A 17,094-nucleotide genomic window follows, 5' to 3' on the forward strand; every position below is an offset into this window, starting at 1 on the left:
CAACAACTTCATCAAGGGATAACCAGGGAAAGGGAACAGCATACGTACCGATTCTCAACGACAAGTGACCTCAATATAAACATATGACTCATGGGTAACAACATAGACTTAACCTTAGGTGACATCTACATAACCACAATACTCATGGGGAACGTAATAGACCATACTTGAACCAACACGATACAAGCTTAGACCACATGCATAATCACGACTCACAAATCCTATTTACGGTACCTAGGACATCATTCTAGACTTACAAACATCAAAGAAGACACTTCGGGGCACGGGGATCGACCAACGGAGGCCAACCGAGCACCGCACCGCACCGCACCGTACCAGTGGGTGGTACGGCGGGTGGACAACCACCCACCGACCTCCCGCCGGCGGTGCCCACTGTTCCAGCGGGTGGTCCTGCGGGTGGCCGTCCACCGGCCAGCTACCCGCTGGAACTCTACTCGCCATCCGATGGGTGGTCGGGTGGGGGTTCGTCCCCCTACCGACTACCTGCTGGAACATCACTTCTTGGCAAATTTCCCACCTCGGGAATTCACCATTCTTGCCCAAATTCAAGTCCAAACCCACCCAAACTCACATCAACAATTATAGGGACTTGAATACACAAAATAACACAACGAACAACATTATCGAACCCTAGACACAAGCTCTAAACATGCCCAAACACAAGAGTATGCATATAATTGTTCAAGAACATCAAAAATATCAAGAACCCACAATATAAACCCTAAATACAAGCTCTATCAAGGCAAAATCACAAGATAACACATTACATCATTCAAGGATTCCAATAAATCATAACATAGCAAGGAAAATAGGTGTTGTAAGACATGGGTTACCTTTTAGCTTAACTAAACTTCTCACAATTCCTAAGATCTTTCCTCAAGGTCTTCTTCCAAAAGATCTCTCCTAGGCTTGGTGATGGGGAATTCTCTGACTAGGTTCTTGGGAGGGATTTTCGGGTATGAGAGAGAGAGAGATGGGTAAAAAGGGTTCTAATTGATCCCTGGTTCCTTTTAAATAGATTTAGGATTCCTAATGAGTTGGCCCAATTTTTTTTTTTTATCTTAACAGGCTTAAAAGCTTTAATATGGACAAGGGTCAACGTTCCACCATGGACCATATTAATAATTCAAGGGATTTGGCCAGATTAAGTCCTTTAAATTACTTTTAACGGACATCATTAAAATAATGATGGGGTGACTCAAGAATTAATTAAATAATTAATTCGGGTTTGATGGGTAAAACTACGGGGTGTTACAATTACTATTCCATTCATTTCTCTTGATCCCCTCTTTTGCCTCCCCACTCTAAGCTCTAGAATCAGTAGAAGGAAGAAGAAGATTACAGTAGGTTGTTTTGCTTCCATCCCCTCCATTCTTTCATCTCACCTCTTACACCATTCACTTTGTCTTCCAATCTCTAAGTTCTTGCCTTAAGCTTTGTGTGTATGTTTGTTGTTTGAGGAAAATAGGTGGTGAAGGTGGTAGCATCTAAGAAAGAAAGGAAGGGGATCCACACAAGAGAAGACAAAACACAAGGTATAAACCATGGATTCCCAAAACTAAGATTTTTGCTCTGTTAAATGCTAGAAGCTTGAGTTTAGATGTTTAGAAATGTTAGAAAATACTTGTGGATGAGTTTTTGTGTGTTGTTAATATTTTATGGTTGATTTATTGAGGTCTGGAAGTATATTTTGATGCTTTGTGTTTGATTTTGTGGAGAAGAAGCCTCTGGTGCACACTGTCTAGTACACTACACTGCCTCACGGTTCTAGCCAACGGACCTAGGAAAGGTCCGCCGGCTAGCACCGTGGAGTCACGATCCATGGGGACGGATCCCAGCTGGATCCGTCACCCAAGGCCGCCGCTTGGCGGGGCTTCACAAGCCCCGTCACAAGCCCCGCCAAGCCAAATTTTGAGAAGGTTGGGCCCTCTGTGGCTCAGCCATGTGTTATTCGGACCGGGACTCGTGGGCCCTTGAGGCTCAGACACTCGGGCTCGTTATGACAAGCTAGTATGAGTTGTTTCGTTTGATTTTGAGACTAAAAGCATGTTAACAGAGAATAAAAATGAATGGTGAATGTCTGTGTTGTTTGGCAGTGAACTTGAGTTTGTGAAGGAAATTTTTGGCATTGAGTATATGAATGTTTGAGTAGCATTCTTAATACCCTGTTAGCTCTTGTTGAGAAATTTTCCTAAGTTAATGAATTTATTGGCATGAAATGGTACATTTCCAACTTTACAGTGAATGAGCATTTTTGGCATATTTCAAAGATTAGTGCATTGAAGGCTCTAAGTAAAGCCTAAGTCTTATTTCAAAACCTATATCTATTTTGGAAAATCTATATTTTTGCATGATAAGTTGATTTCCAAAATGTGAGAAAGAGATATTGTTTGAGATTTATGTGCATTGCAAAGCTTGCATATTATTAAGATTAATTGCATGAGAAGAGAAATTGCATGAGATATATATGCTATCTATATTGTGAGGAAAACTTTGTTTTGGAGGCCCCGTTAGGACTAGGTCCTTTTGGAAGAAAAGAGAAAGAAGGAAGTTTGAGAAATGAAAGAAACGGTCACAGAGAATCGACAGATATTTATGAAGTAACTTGGTCGATATTCCTGAGTTGCTAGGTTGGATACTACCCGCCAGGCTTGGAATCCTGGTTAGGGGGTGTGCACACTAACAAGTATGATACCTGATTCCATAGAGATTTTATAAGAACCAAGAGTAACGGTTAAGTGGGCAAGATGAGTATTAGGTCGGCTAGATGCCGAGCCCGGATAGGTCCATTCACGATTCGTGAAGTTCCTACCTCGCCCACGAGTTCAGAAAGAAAGTAAGAAATAAGAAAGAAGAGAAAACTGAGTCAAAGAGACTCAACAGAGATCCTCCACAAAAAATGTTCCATTTTATATAAAGAGCGAGAGTATATCTATATTTATAGCATCATACCTTCACTTGTATCATGACTTAGCATATGTTTCATTTAGAGCATTTGAGAAGTACAGTCTTATTGTTGTTTAAGAGTTAGCATGATAGCATGATCTTACTTGTTGAATTTCAGTTATCTCTTTATCTATCAGTATGAGTATGAGAAGTGCTTGTTGGACTATAGTTTCATTGAAGATATCTATTTATAGCATGTGAGTGCGTTAAAGTATGAATTATTGAGTTAAAGCATGTTTATATGAAGTATAGGTTGCAAGCATATAGAAGTGCTTATGTATATCTATTGAGACTTGTTAACTAAGTGTTATAACTGTTTATATTCATACTTGAGACTTCGTGTGAATGAGAAATGTTTTCCAACCTATATCTATAGTACTTTACAGGGTTGAGTGGTTTTATACTTAGCATTAATTCGCTAACGGGTTTATTTTTTTCCTACTTGTTTTATAACCCCTTTTAGGTGGGCCTAGTTCTTGAGAGCGCACATGTTAGTTTAGTGCGTAGATTTGATGTGGTAGTCACTAGCCTAGTTTTCTACCCTTAGTTATACTGTTGACAACTGTAGTTGAACTATATTTTGATGGTGCGTAGACACCGGGGCTGTGTTCCCTTTTATTACTGTTTTGTAGAGCTTTTGACTCTAGTTTGTTAGATGTTTTTGTAGCCTGTGCAGTTACCGTGAGTGGTGACTGTGGCGGTGACACCCTTTTTGTTATTGATTAGTTGGTTACTTAGTTATCTAAGTTATGCCTATTTATCTTAATTAAGCTTGATTATCGGGATTTAGAATTTAGAAAAAGGGGGTGTTACACTTTTAGTGGCTATAAATTGTCCAAGCAGACTTGAAGACCAATACCAAGTTTCCAAGAATCAAATTCCCCAACGCAAACACATACGAGAGAAAAAGCAAGCAATATTCAAATTAGCCAAAAAATGGGGAAATAGAGCTTCATTAGAAATACATTCAAGACTGAGAGAGAAATATTTTATTTCTTTGTAACTTGTGAGGGTGGAGTAACATCGGGACTGTGAAAAACCCTGGTTGAGTGTAGCTTTGTGCGTAGCACTCATTGTAAAGGGCAAAGTAATAGAGGAGCTTGTGAAAACCCTGTGAGAGCGCTGCTTCGGGAAGGCGGAGTAACAAGAGAAGATTGTGAAAAATCTTGGTGGAGTGTAGCTTTGTGCGAAGCACTCGGGAAGTGTCGGTGGACACTGATTCACTATTATATCTGGGGGAACGAAGATAGTGAATCACTCCTTTGGATGTTAAAGGAGAAAGTGGAGTAGGAGAATTACACCATCTCCAATAACGGAAAAGGGAAACAGGATAAGGTGGATGATGTCTTCGGGGACTCCATTCGGCCCAAACATGCTACAAGATCTAATGAATCTAGTCATATGGGTATGCGGGTCCTCCGAGGGTAATCCACTAAACGGATTGTTCTGTACCAGATTAATAACTAAGGGGTGGATGGTGAAATTAATCCCTTCCATAGGCGGAATGTAAATGGAGTTATGCAAAGAAAACTCGGGAGTCATGTACTCCGCTATAGTCCTCATGTGTTTTTCTCCTTGTGCGTTGTCCACTGCATTCCTTCCTACCGCATATCCTAGTAATTCTTCATCGAGTCTAATATTGTTGTTCAAGTGTTCTCTGGGTGAAGAACCTTCAAATACATAAACTCCTACAGAGGTTGATTTGGTTGTTGTGCCAATCCTAGCCTTGGTTCTTCATCCATATCTCAGTTGTTTACCGTGCTGGTGGATCCCATTTCACTTCCTATTTCTTGATCTTCTTCAATCCCAACTCTCTCATAGCAGTACTTTGAATTTCTGGATTCAATGGAATTAATCCTTGTTTTTCTTTTGATCGGGTGTGCATCAACTATCCTATTTAAGTTTGAAGAAATAGTGTGGCTAGAAGTAAACACACTTTGGGTAAAGAAAAGAAAACGAAAAGGCTTGAAAAGAAAGATGAATCAAGTTTCAAAGTACGATCTTCCTTGCTTTCTCACAAACTCATGACTACCATTTACCACTCCCCGACAATGGTGCCATTTTGACAAACATCGCTTTCGCTTACGGTTCTCATTTTGGATAGCGTGGTCAAAAGTGTATGTGTTCGGAGGTAGTGATGAAGAATGAAAAGGAGTAAAACGGGGAGTGAGAAACACCCCGAGTATCGTACTCAAGGAATGATAACTTGGAAGTTTGAGTAAGGTTAATAACAAGGTAGGTCTAACGTTGAGATTCTTGATTCAAGGGTGGTGGAATAGGGAATTGGTTGATAAGAATGAAAGAAGAAAAGACTCTTGAAGAAGGGTTTCAAAACAATAAGGTAAAAACAGATTAGGATTTTCGTGTCGATTGCAATGTGTGATTGGCTTATTCTCGAGGAGGTTGTGTTGATTGAATGTTGGGTTACAAGTCAAGAGAAATGCGATAATGCGTAGCCATTTCAGTCTATACACCTCCCATAGACAAATATAAAAAGAGTGTTCATAATCTCTACGGGGCATTTAAACAAACACCTTGCCTACATTCATTCCCGGACCTTTTTCCTCTCGGATCTAGGGCGGAGAATGTGGAAGGATCAAGGGGCTCACATCAGTTTAGCAATCTCTTGCCTAAACCTCAGAATCTGAATCATCCAAGGAGTTGGGTCCCACTCCAAGAAAGCTACAAAAGATCATCCTCCACAATAAGACATTCATAACTTCAATAAGCAATCATCACAATAGCTATCAATTTGAACCAATCATCATAATAGCAATCTCCACTACAATCCTAATCCCTAGAATTTAGTCACTCATGCTCAATATCAACAATCTAAGCATATGCAAGGTAGATCCCATCAAGATAAAGCAATAAAAGATTGGATTAGAAATTTACCCAAATTGCAAGGTAGATTGTCAATCCAACGGATTAGAGATGAAGATCTTGCAAGGAGATGCTTGGATCTTCACTTCAATACAAGATTGATAGTGTTTTTGGCTAAATCTAGTGAGGAAAAATGAAGAACTAATATAGATCTAAAACCTCTCTCTAAAAATAGAAATTCTCTCTCTAAAAATTCTGTGTAACTTTTTGTGTAACCTCCCCTACAAATGAAGAAGAATAGCCTTAAATCCGCCAGGGCTTCTCATTCGGCATCCTATTTACGCTGGCGTTACGCCGGCGTAAATGAGATTTAATTCCTTTCCGCGCACGTCCTTCAACCATCGCCTTACGCGACTCCTCACGCTAGCTCTTACGCCATGGTCACGGCGTGCGCGTCTTTCCTCCGGCTCGTTACGCAGCCCGTCACGCCGTAAGGCCAGTGTAAATGGGAAATAATTCTCATTTTTTTCCTTACGTGCGTGCTTGTAGCGTGAATGGTACCTCGCATGTGCCCTTTTCCACAGCTTTGTCATTTTTGTCCTCTTTTGCCACTTTTCTTGTCCAAAAACATCTAAAATCATGAAAAATAACATTGAAAAGATATCTCTATGCTAAACTGTATTTTTAGGATAAATTACTCTAAAGCACAAGGCTTGGCTAAAACATAAGAGAAATACCTTCAAAGTGCTCTTAAAAACTAGCATCTTTTTATGCTTATCAAATATATACACACAATCACACAATAATTTGTGCAGTTGTTTTGTAAATTTATACAATTGAAAAAATATTTTTAATAGTTTAATTGTATTTAATTATTTTTATGTTTCAAGTATGCTATGCCATATTGGTTACGAATTAAACATTTTAATATATTATTAAAGGGTATAACTAGCATGGTTGGCGTGAGTGGCTATGCACTCTCATCTCTTAAGAGAGGTTGGAAGTTTGAACCCTATCTTGTATAGAAAAACCAATATGACCTGCACTTTTCTCCTTAATTTGGTCGGCCCGGTGCGAATGAGGATTAGTCTGAGTATACATCGAATTTGATTAGGATATTATACTTGATTTTAGGAATGTATTTATGGTATAATATATTCTTCATGTATTTGTTGTGTGATTTGAATACTATTTTTGTCAATAAATCCCCCAAGTAGTTAATATGATTGGCTTAATTATATTTTTTATTTTTAAAACAAATATTATTATTACTATTATTATTATTATTATTATTATTATTATTATTATTATTATTATTATTATTATTATTATTATTATTATTATTATTATTATTAAATATATGTATACGTATACCCTTAGGTCATTTTACATGTTAATCTAAACAACTAATTTTTTCAAATATCTTTTTACCAACCTTTGATATAATTCGCTAACGCTAACCGCTAACTGCTGATTGTCATACAAGGACATTGCGAGGTAGTTCTCACTTCAATTTGTTGTGATTTGAATACTCTCTTTGTCAATAAATCACTCAAGTAGTTAATATGATTGGCTTTATTAATTATATTTTTGTTAATTTTTTTCATGGTATTAATAAAATACTTGGTAAATAAATATATAGCATTATTTTGTATTATCTTTGATATTTAATTAAAAAATAGTGCAAAAAAAAAAAGATAATAGACAATGTAGTGATTATAATCAATTGATGAATTTGAATGTAAAGAATTTATAAATTGGAGAAATATAAAGACAATATAACTAATAAAATTATTTCTCTTAATTAATTTATTAATAATAAATATTTTTTTAATAAAGACATTGTAGGGACAATGTAGCGAATATAATCAATTGATGAATTTGAACGTACAGAATTTTTATATTGGAGAAAAATAAATACGATATAACTAATGAAATTATTTCTCTTATTTAATTTATTGATAATGAATAATTTTTTTTTTTGAATAAAGACATTGTAGACACATAATTCTAAATTAAAGAAATGCATATGTATTATTTTCTGTTATAGCCACTAAATTATTATTTTTAATTTAATAAGAGTAAAATAGAGTACTAATTATGCCAACTTTGATTGGGATGGGGTTCGAACCTAAGACCTTTCTTATTGAAATCAATGAGTAAGTTAACGGTGAACTAACAGAAATTAACAGAAAAGACAATATTTAACGGAAAAGTTAACGGATAATCATATTCATTAAGGATAAATTAAGAAATCTTAAGGAAAAAATTAAAATCTGATCAATTTGAGCCATTCATTTGATTAAAAAATTCGACCACCATTTTTTCTACCCATTATAGGCCTAATTCTCTTGGTCTCTTATTAGTATAGTAGATAGAAGTATAGATGAAAAAGCTCTGAAAATAAATGAAATATTCTACCTGAAGAATCCTATTCTACCATAAATACATCCCTAAAATAAACTATAACATCCTAATTAAATTCTATCCCTAATTAAATCATATGTATATTCTCTATTATGCCCTTATTAATTATGATTCAATTAATCTAACTATATATCCACATCTACTCAAATCTTTGTATCCAATGGATAGAATTTATCCTAACGATCATCCTTTTAGATGTGTCCTCATTTAAACAAATGCCATAACAATAATAACAACAACATATATAACATTTCCTCTCAAAAACAACATATATAACATATATATATATATATATATATATATATAGTGACATGCATACATTTATGTATAATTATACACACATTTGTATAAATAGAAATAAATAATTTATATATACATGACAAATATATATGGCTTGGCTCCCTGAGAACTTCTCAGAAGAAGTGTGGACAAATCCTATTGATCGGATATATCTAACCGTTAAAAACTTTAAAAAAAATAAAGAAAAAATGTGACATCAATTTCATAAATATACAAAAGTGAAAGTTTCCACAATCTAAACCTAGCAAATTATATTACATTTTCACAATTTAAACAAAACACAACAAATAATTTTACATTGCCAAAATTTTAGATTATCTTTCGAGAGGTAATCATGTATTCCCGTTACCAAGATAATCTAACTTTTTGCGAACCAAATATCTCATTATTGTTGTTATTTCCCCAAGACATATCGGAAAAATGCTGCCCCTTTGGCTTTAGTTATTTGGTACGAGTGCAGGCTGAATAACATCCTTCGTCTCCAGAGAATGACTACTTTTAATCCCAATTCATTCATTCGTTCACCTAAGCTTTCATCATCTCCGTCAACATAGCGAATGGCAGATGTATGGGAATGGGTGCTTGTGTTCTTCACGCTCCTCGCTATTACCATTTTGGTTGTTTTCCAGGTCGATTCGTTTTTTCTTTTTCCTTGTTTTCTTGCTTTCATTGTTCTTGTTCTGGATTCGTTCCTATTTCTTGCTCAATTGGAACCATTTTCCCTGTTTTATTGCACTGGATCAGTTAGGGCATATGAAAGTTCATATCCGGTTCAGCCAGCTTTCTGGAGTGGTCTGTCACGTACAGAAAGGCATTTAAAGATGATAAAGAAATACCTTTGAAGATTTTTTTTTTGTCAATTATTTGATCATTCATCTTTCTGAATGGATAATGCTTTATTCCCATCCTCATTTTAAATTGTTTGAGTTAAATTTAAAATATTTGGGTTTCAGGAGATTGGCTTCATTATTCTCACTGTTAACTACTGCATAATCACCTGATCCAATCTTTGTATAGCATAAATAAAAGAGTTAATACCATCTAAGGTCCTCCGAGTATAGTGGTTTTGCCACGTTTAGTTACACTTTCAAATTCACTGGTCCTTCCACTTTAAAATTGTTACCATCCGTGGTCCAAGTTGGTCATTCAACTATCAAAGTTTAACCACTCCTGGTCCTTCCAGGAGGACTGCGGCTGGTTAAATTTTGAAAGTTGAAGGACCATGAGTGGTTAACTTGGACTACAGATGATAACAATTTGAAAGTGGAAGAACAATGGGTGGTCAATTTAAAAGTTTAGGATTAAACGTGGCAAAAACACTATATACTCGGAGGACCCCATATGGTGGCAAGAGATCCACACTTGTAACTGCAAGGTCACGAGTTCGAATCTTTGCCCCGTTGGTTTGAGCCAGTCAACTATGGGTACTTCCTTGTGGTCCTTTGCCAGCTAGGGTCACAAGGCGGAATTTACTCAAAGGATTGTGAGGTTTTCATCATAAAAAAATAATAATAAAAAGATGTTTCATTTTCAGTTATGTTGTACTTTTAATTCACAGACTAATAGTTTAATATTTTTTTCTCAGCTTACATGCTTGGCTGATCTAGAATGCGACTATATCAATCCTTATGACTCTGCCTCTAGGATAAATAAAGTTGTTCTTCCGGAGTACATTGTGCAAGGAGTTTTATGCTTACTCTATCTTGGAACAGGGCATTGGATTATGGCACTTCTCTGTGGTCCTTATTTATACCACAATGTGCAATTGTAAGTTCTGAAATAAGATTCTGATAGTAGTGTGAACTTCTCTTTTGTGATTATCTAAAGCCTCTTATAGAAAAGTTATATCTTGCGGTATCTATATGCTGTTATGAATGTAGGCACTCTTTGTCCTTATGTTTTAGTGGTAAATTGCATATGCTCTTTTTTGGCCTTGCATTGTTTGAAGTTGACATTCTGTTTCCCTGTTCTTTTTTACCCGAGAGTGTGCACTGGGTAAACTCTGCCTTGTGGCCCTAGCTAGCAAAGGGTCACAAAGAGATAAACCAATCCAGGTTGCCTATAGCTAACCAGCTCAAACCAAGGAATCGAACTTGTAATCTTGTTGTTACCAAGTCAATAGGCTGACCAACTTGGGTGGAGTTGCCCCCTTCTGTTTTCCCTTTCTTGTCATTCTCTCAAGGAGTTTGTAGTATGCTACTCTCATCTTTCTTTGCAGTTAATGGCTCTTTTAAACATGTTTGAGCTTTGATATTCAGTGAAATTGATGAAATCTTAAGTTCACTTCACTGAGCTTTCCTTTTAAATGTGGCCAAGGAATAGTGTCATTCCAAGCTAGTGTGAAGGCTCAGATATATTTGCAGATTAAGCTAGTGTGAAACTCTTTCTTCCATACATTATGACAGGAACTCAGCTCAACATTCTAATGCTCTTTTGTTGTATTAGGTACCTGCAGAGACAACACCTCATAGATGTAACCGAGATTTTTAATCAGCTGAATCGGGAGAAGAATCAGAGGCTTTGGAAACTTGGGTATCTCGTCATTCTTGTCTTCATCTCCTTAGTCATGTAAGGGGTAGAAAACAGACGGCCAAACCAAACCACTCACTCCTGTTTTAATCTAGTATCTGTGCATGACTGCTGTAATAGCCAGTATTTACTCGTTTTCTTTCTGCAGGTTGATATTTAGCACTTTGGAATACGATGAGCACTCGTTATAGTTCCCTTCATAGTGTATGAGGTTTTGTGATTCAGAGGTAAATGATTGTGAGATGGTGTCAAAGGAAATTCTCAGTTCTGTTGTTTTTCTTCTTCTTCTTTTTTTTTTTTTTTTTTTTTTTTAGAATAGTTCTGTTGTTTTCCTGTTGTCTGATGGATATACCTGTCATACTGGGGAAGAGTTGTTCTGTTTCTTCTTAGTCAATTTTTGTCACACTTTTAATGATAGCATTTTTTGTTTTCACTCGGATGAGACTAATCCAGCTAAACTTTGATTTTGTCCGTTTCGTTTGTTTAAGTTCATTTACTAGAGAGGCTAATCCAGTTAAACTTTAATTTTGTCCATTTCGTTTGTTTAAGTAGTTTACTAAAGCCATTGTTAGATAGAGGTCACTGAAGAGCTAAGTTCAGCAATTGGTGACTAGGGAAATTGTTGGATGAAGGCCAGTGAAAGGTCAAGTTTAGCATCTTACCTCTCAAAATTTGCGTCTTTATTGTGACCTGTAATCTACAACTTTTAGCGTAGTGGTAAGCGCTTGATCCTAACAGTCATGATCCAGGAAGCTTAGACCAAAAGATGATAGGGGGGAACATAATCTATAAATAAGAGATGAAATTCAACTTCAACAGCCCTAAATCATACATCTTAACATTCTGCAGCACTGGTGAGAGCAGAGTTGCCAATCTAATGGACTATCTCAACAAATTACAACACAGATCTTAAGGAAATTAATGCAGACACCACCAAGGTTTACACGAATGACGAACCCGAAAAAAAAAAAAAAAAAAAAAAAAGCCTGAGGTGAGACTCTTTAATCAAGGTGTGTTGCTAATGCAGCCTTGACTTCCTTCCCAGAATGTTGTTACAGCTCCCTAAGTTACCATCTTATGCAGGCTAGGCTCATTGATGTCAGTCGGCTTATTCCTCGTGTCTGGGGGCAACGTCGACCAGTTATCCCCGCGGAAAGAAGGGGCGGTTAACAAGGCAGGTTTTGCCGAGGAGTGAAATGGCGGCCCTTCCACCTCGGCTGCACCTGCACTTGAGATGGGAATAGCAGCAGTTACACTCTCCGGCTTGTGTTTCTTCGTTTTCTGCTCGTGCTGATTCCCAGCCAGGAAGCTGCCTACCACAATCTGATGTATACACACATGTAAACACGCCAATTTTTTTGTGACTAGACTAGATAATCCTGTTCTAGAAAATCAACTGACATTAAATTTCGTTCATTTTTCTCGAACTAAAGTCTAAGCTGATAGTGAGACTCCACATTTATTATTTATGCTTAACATAGTAAAATACCTGGACAGGACCAGCAGCTACTAACAGACCAGCAACACCACCGCCTACAACCCGCCCATCGGGGCTGGCTAAGGAGACACTCATGCCACCGGATCTGTTGCGTATTCCTCCTGACTCGGAGGGCATAAATGATCCCGTTAATGACAGTATCTCAAAACGGCCCTAGAGAATGAAAGTAGTGATGGATGACATCAGTGGAAACAACAAAACATAAGAAATAAAAGGGCGGCAATATTATAAAATTACAATTATATATAGACTAGAGCAGCATCGATTATTAGTATTAATTAAATTAAATATTATAAACAGTTCGAGTCCAGCATCGATTTCCAAACAGAAATATGATATCTTATTTTTGAAACTTAATTTTGAATAAAATTAAATCTCAAACAAAAATATATATCATTTATTATTATTATTCTTGATAATCAAATATTTACATCTTAATTCATATGTAATTTAACTTCTTAGTTACATACTTACATTTTTTTTATTTAGATTAAATAACATTCATATATAATATAATTGCTCGTTTGCAATTTATTTAAATTATTTTTATTCATATACAGAGCATTTCCCCATGTCAAACATCGACTATAATACTATATATAGACAAGTACTTATAAAAATTGTTCCACTCAGATCCTACTTTCCTTCAGCTAGAACTATATCACAATTATAAACCATATATAATCTTTCATGTAAAAACTTATCCACTATGGCAAAAACTTGTGTAAAAAGGATACGTGAGACGGGTTGGGTCAAGATGGAAAATTTAATACTAATCAGTAATAAAGTGTTTGTTACTACTTATAATGGAAAGTGTAATATTTTGAAGAAAAATGTAACACTTTTTACATTTTGACTTAAAAGTATTACACTTTCCCTTATAAGTAACAAACAATTTATTCATGATTAGCATTACATTCCCATCTTAACCCGACCCGTCTCACGGATAAGAATCCATGAAACGGTCTCACAAGAGAGTCACTCATCCACTATTGGGTTATCCATCAATATATTCACCCGGTTTATCATCCTATTAACTTCTTTTTTTTTTCATGTTATTTTCCCGATCTCAACCGACCAAAAAGTGAAAAGAACTGAACTATGAATATCATAATTGTTTTAGACAAAATTTAGGACGAAATAAAGTAGTTTATGAATACATATGTAAAGAAAAAAGTAGGGAATCGGAACAATGCATTACGGTAATATGACAGCCAATATGAAACACGGGTTAACTAATTGAAAAAATAAATAACGGTTGCAGTACCTCATAGGTAAGCGTTCCGCCAGAGGAATCAGGTTGACGAAGAGTGACGCTTGAAATTACTCCATTAGCTGAGAGAATACAGATTGCGCGGGGCCCTTGTTGAGAGAACGATATGACCTTCATGGTAACATCCTAAAATAAATGCAATAAAACAGTTACCAAAGGTGCGGCGCCATACATAAACTGCCTCCAAACACAATTTCTTTAGATAAACACCGTTTATGAAATAATTTCACTGAACCCGAACAGCTTTACATCACATTCCCATCATACAAAACTAGCATCCGAGGCAAATCGGGGGAAAGAAAAAAAGACTGAAGAGATAATGACTAGAGGATCTATTTACTCATTAAACATATTTGTAGAAAATGTTTTATTTACCCTTCTCAACCCAAAAAAAAAATCTAGAAAATGATTATGTACTTTTATGTTCTCAGTCGTCATATCAGTAAAACTGATTCTCCTTTTATCTGTTCTCGTAAGAATTTTTACCTCTCCAGCATTGACAGTGATGATATGGGGCGTAAAGTTAGCGCCAACAGAGCAATATACCCATTCACCTAGAGATCAAGAGAAACATTGAGCATTAGTAACAGTCGAGCACGAAACGATCACTACAGCAATCAATATAATATTGTATATACCAGTTAGTACAGCACAAGCGACTTCCAATTATGATACGGGACGAAATAGAACAAAAAAAAATCATATAAATTATCAAAGGAAGACACGTTTCCGCTCCAGCCTCTATATTCAAAAAGGAAGGTCTACCTCGTTCCTTCTCAAGCGGAAAAGTTTGGAACTTTAACATTAATCCTTGCCCCGAAAAGGAAAAAAAGTAAGAAAAAAGGACAACAAAACAACAAATGCTTTCCCGGGAGGTTTCTAAACTTTTTTTGCCAACAAAATGCCAAGAACACAGAGACACTTGGCTTCAATTGGACAGACACAAGACATATTCGGACTAACAGATCCAGGACAGTTTTGGTATAAAGCATCATATCGCAGAAACTTTAGCCACATTGCAGGTCAAAACGCGTTTCTGAATGAAGAGTATGTGAGGCAGGGAAAGGGAATCGAAATCTACCATTTCCTAATCGGCATTAGATCATAGTGTGAAGAATGGACTATACATACGAGGTAACCCGAGAAAGGCAAATCCACTGTTATGCTCAAACAAAAAGGGTAAGAATTGTGAAAATGCCAGCTATGAAATCTTTAAGATTCCTCATTCCACCTGACTGACTTTCAGAGCTACTACTACCCATACACATCAAGATCATAGTTGAAGCATCTATTCAGAGGTCCCACCCCTACAAATCTCTATCACCACACACTTCAATTCAAACTTCACCAAACACACTAAAATTAACCACTTCATCAGACCAAATTAACCATTTTCATGCAACCAAAGTCCAAAGATTTCAACTTTAAATATAAATAAATACACACAATTTTTCATATTTGCTCAAAAGTCTTCTTTCACCTGAGGGGTCCAAATCCACTTTATGCTTGCTGACTGACCCCGCCGCCGGCCGTACTTTCCCCCGTTTCTCGGCGGAGAAGTCTATGACGGGAGGCGGCGCCGACGAGGAAATCGGCTTGGGTGACAGAGCCATGGTGACTGCCCCATCCGGGCCGTACTTTCTTGGCCTTCCCCTCTTCTTCTTCCCTGCGGTGGCGTCTGCTCCGGCCGCCGCCATGCCCGGCGGAGGTGAGATTCCAACCGCCGCCGCCTGTGCTGATCCGGCAACTTGTTGGCTTGGATTCTCAGTGGTCCTTGGAGCCACATGGTAGTCTGAGGGAGCATCTGATCCCACCACAGTAACTCCACTGCTACTCAACCCCTCCCTTCCCTCCATAATCTCCCAAAACTTACCAAGAACCCAAAAAGATTTCTTTTTTTCTTTTTTTTTTTTTTAAAAAAAATTTAATTACACGATTTTCCTCTCAGCTTTTCTTCAAAACCCCATACTTCTTTCACAACTTCAAACTCCAAAAATCAGCCCAGAATTCTTTAAAATATGCAAAAACTCAAAAAAAAAATTCAAAAATCAAAAATAAAAACCCACTTCCAAACTTAAAAATAAAATTTACTGTATGTGAAGCCTTGCCAGTGCTCAAAAACAGGTACAGTAGAATCAAAGAGGAGGAAAACTGAGGCCTTTCATTCTTCTTTTCTTATTCCCTTGAGAATATGAAAGAAAAAAAAAAAAAAAAACAGAAAGCAGAGAAAAAACTAACGGAGAAATTCAAGAAAAATTTTCTGTTCTCAAAAGAAAAATTTTCTCAAATATTTAGAAATTTTCCCAAATTATAGAGAGAAAAAGATTTGATTTTTTTCTTTTTTGGGTTTTGGAGGTGATGAGAAAATGTGAAAAAAAAAAAAATTTAATTGGAGTTTGGAGAGTAAAATCTAATTTGAGTTCCTAACTTTGATTGTTCGAATCCTTAATTAAATAATAATTATAATAAAAATAAACAAATAAATAATAAATTATTATACTTGGTAATAATAATGAGGGAAAAGAAATTATTAAATATTAGATCCGTAATTATTAATTATTGAAAGCAAAGAAATTATGTATTTTGGTTAAGAAAATGGTTGGAGTCCGGTTTAAAAAGAGGAAAAAAAAAACTAAAATATAAAAATTTAAAAAAAAAAATTGTAGTTGGGGAAAGTGAAATTAGGTTGGCAAGCATGAAGACCTCCATCACTCTCTTTTTAAAAAAAGTAGAGAAAATGAATGATATAAACATTACATCTGTATTTTATTAAATATAATATTAATTATATAATAATAATAATTAAATATGCAATGAATAATAGTAATAAAATGAATTAAATAAAAGGGTATATTCAAATACAGACAAAAAGGTACGAATTGGAAAGAAGTAAAGGAAAAGGAAAAGGGAAAATGAGAGAAAAATGTACTAATTTGTATTTTTTTTTCTTTTTATTTTTTTTACTATTTATGGGGTCTTCGTTTTTCTACTTGTAGCTGTTTGTGCATCCCACTTTTCTCCTTTACCTCATCCACAGTTTATTTCTAGCAGAAAATCATTTTCCAAATATTTCAATTCTCAACTAAAAATCTTTTTAATCCCCGCAAGGTCATCGCCAACTGAATATTTTTAACTTGTAATAAAAACAATAGTAAAAATATATATTGCTATAGATAGTTATGTAATGAAGTTATAACATATGAATTCATAGGTTTTCCTTGTATATATACTTGCAATCTCAATTGTCGTTATATATAAAATATTTATTTAATAAACT

General features: G+C 35.9%; 2 protein-coding genes across 3 annotated transcripts; one reads left to right on the top strand and one right to left on the bottom strand.

The window, feature by feature from the left end:
- Positions 1-8,992: 8,992 nt before the first annotated feature.
- Positions 8,993-11,479, top strand: LOC109168155 (protein cornichon homolog 4-like). 2 transcript variants are annotated; one of them, XM_019317202.1, is made up of 4 exons: positions 8,993-9,146; positions 10,103-10,284; positions 10,963-11,085; positions 11,195-11,479. In XM_019317202.1, the coding sequence occupies exons 1-4, from the start codon at positions 9,075-9,077 to the stop codon at positions 11,235-11,237; spliced, it is 420 nt and encodes a 139-aa protein (XP_019172747.1). In that variant the 5' UTR covers positions 8,993-9,074; the 3' UTR covers positions 11,238-11,479. The 2 variants fall into 2 exon arrangements, with proteins under 2 accessions (XP_019172747.1, XP_019172748.1); XM_019317203.1 differs by having other exon boundaries at positions 10,963-11,049.
- A 339-nt stretch (positions 11,480-11,818) lies between these two features.
- LOC109168154 (AT-hook motif nuclear-localized protein 1-like) lies at positions 11,819-16,021 on the bottom strand. The gene is made up of 5 exons (XM_019317201.1): positions 15,298-16,021; positions 14,304-14,371; positions 13,812-13,943; positions 12,536-12,697; positions 11,819-12,369 (listed from the first exon to the last, which is right to left on the bottom strand). The coding sequence occupies exons 1-5, from the start codon at positions 15,671-15,673 to the stop codon at positions 12,109-12,111; spliced, it is 999 nt and encodes a 332-aa protein (XP_019172746.1). The 5' UTR covers positions 15,674-16,021; the 3' UTR covers positions 11,819-12,108.
- Between the last annotated feature and the right edge of the window lie 1,073 nt (positions 16,022-17,094).

The sequence above is a fragment of the Ipomoea nil genome, unplaced genomic scaffold (genome assembly GCF_001879475.1).
Source record: "Ipomoea nil cultivar Tokyo-kokei standard unplaced genomic scaffold, Asagao_1.1 scaffold3172, whole genome shotgun sequence".
Classification (NCBI taxonomy): domain Eukaryota; kingdom Viridiplantae; phylum Streptophyta; class Magnoliopsida; order Solanales; family Convolvulaceae; genus Ipomoea; species Ipomoea nil.

What these genes read in the sequence shown, in the direction of transcription:
- LOC109168155 (XM_019317202.1), top strand. Translation starts at nt 9,075, where the DNA reads ATGGCAGATGTATGGGAATGGGTGCTTGTGTTCTTCACGCTCCTCGCT. An exon ending in CCATTTTGGTTGTTTTCCAG is followed by an intron (nt 9,147 to 10,102) that starts GTCGATTCGTTT and finishes TTTTTTTCTCAG; the next exon opens with CTTACATGCTTGGCTGATCT. An exon ending in TTATACCACAATGTGCAATT is followed by an intron (nt 10,285 to 10,962) that starts GTAAGTTCTGAA and finishes TTGTTGTATTAG; the next exon opens with GTACCTGCAGAGACAACACC.
- LOC109168154 (XM_019317201.1), bottom strand. Translation starts at nt 15,673, where the DNA reads ATGGAGGGAAGGGAGGGGTTGAGTAGCAGTGGAGTTACTGTGGTGGGA. An exon ending in TCACTGTCAATGCTGGAGAG is followed by an intron (nt 13,944 to 14,303) that starts GTAAAAATTCTT and finishes CATTTATTTTAG; the next exon opens with GATGTTACCATGAAGGTCAT. An exon ending in GCGGAACGCTTACCTATGAG is followed by an intron (nt 12,698 to 13,811) that starts GTACTGCAACCG and finishes TTCATTCTCTAG; the next exon opens with GGCCGTTTTGAGATACTGTC.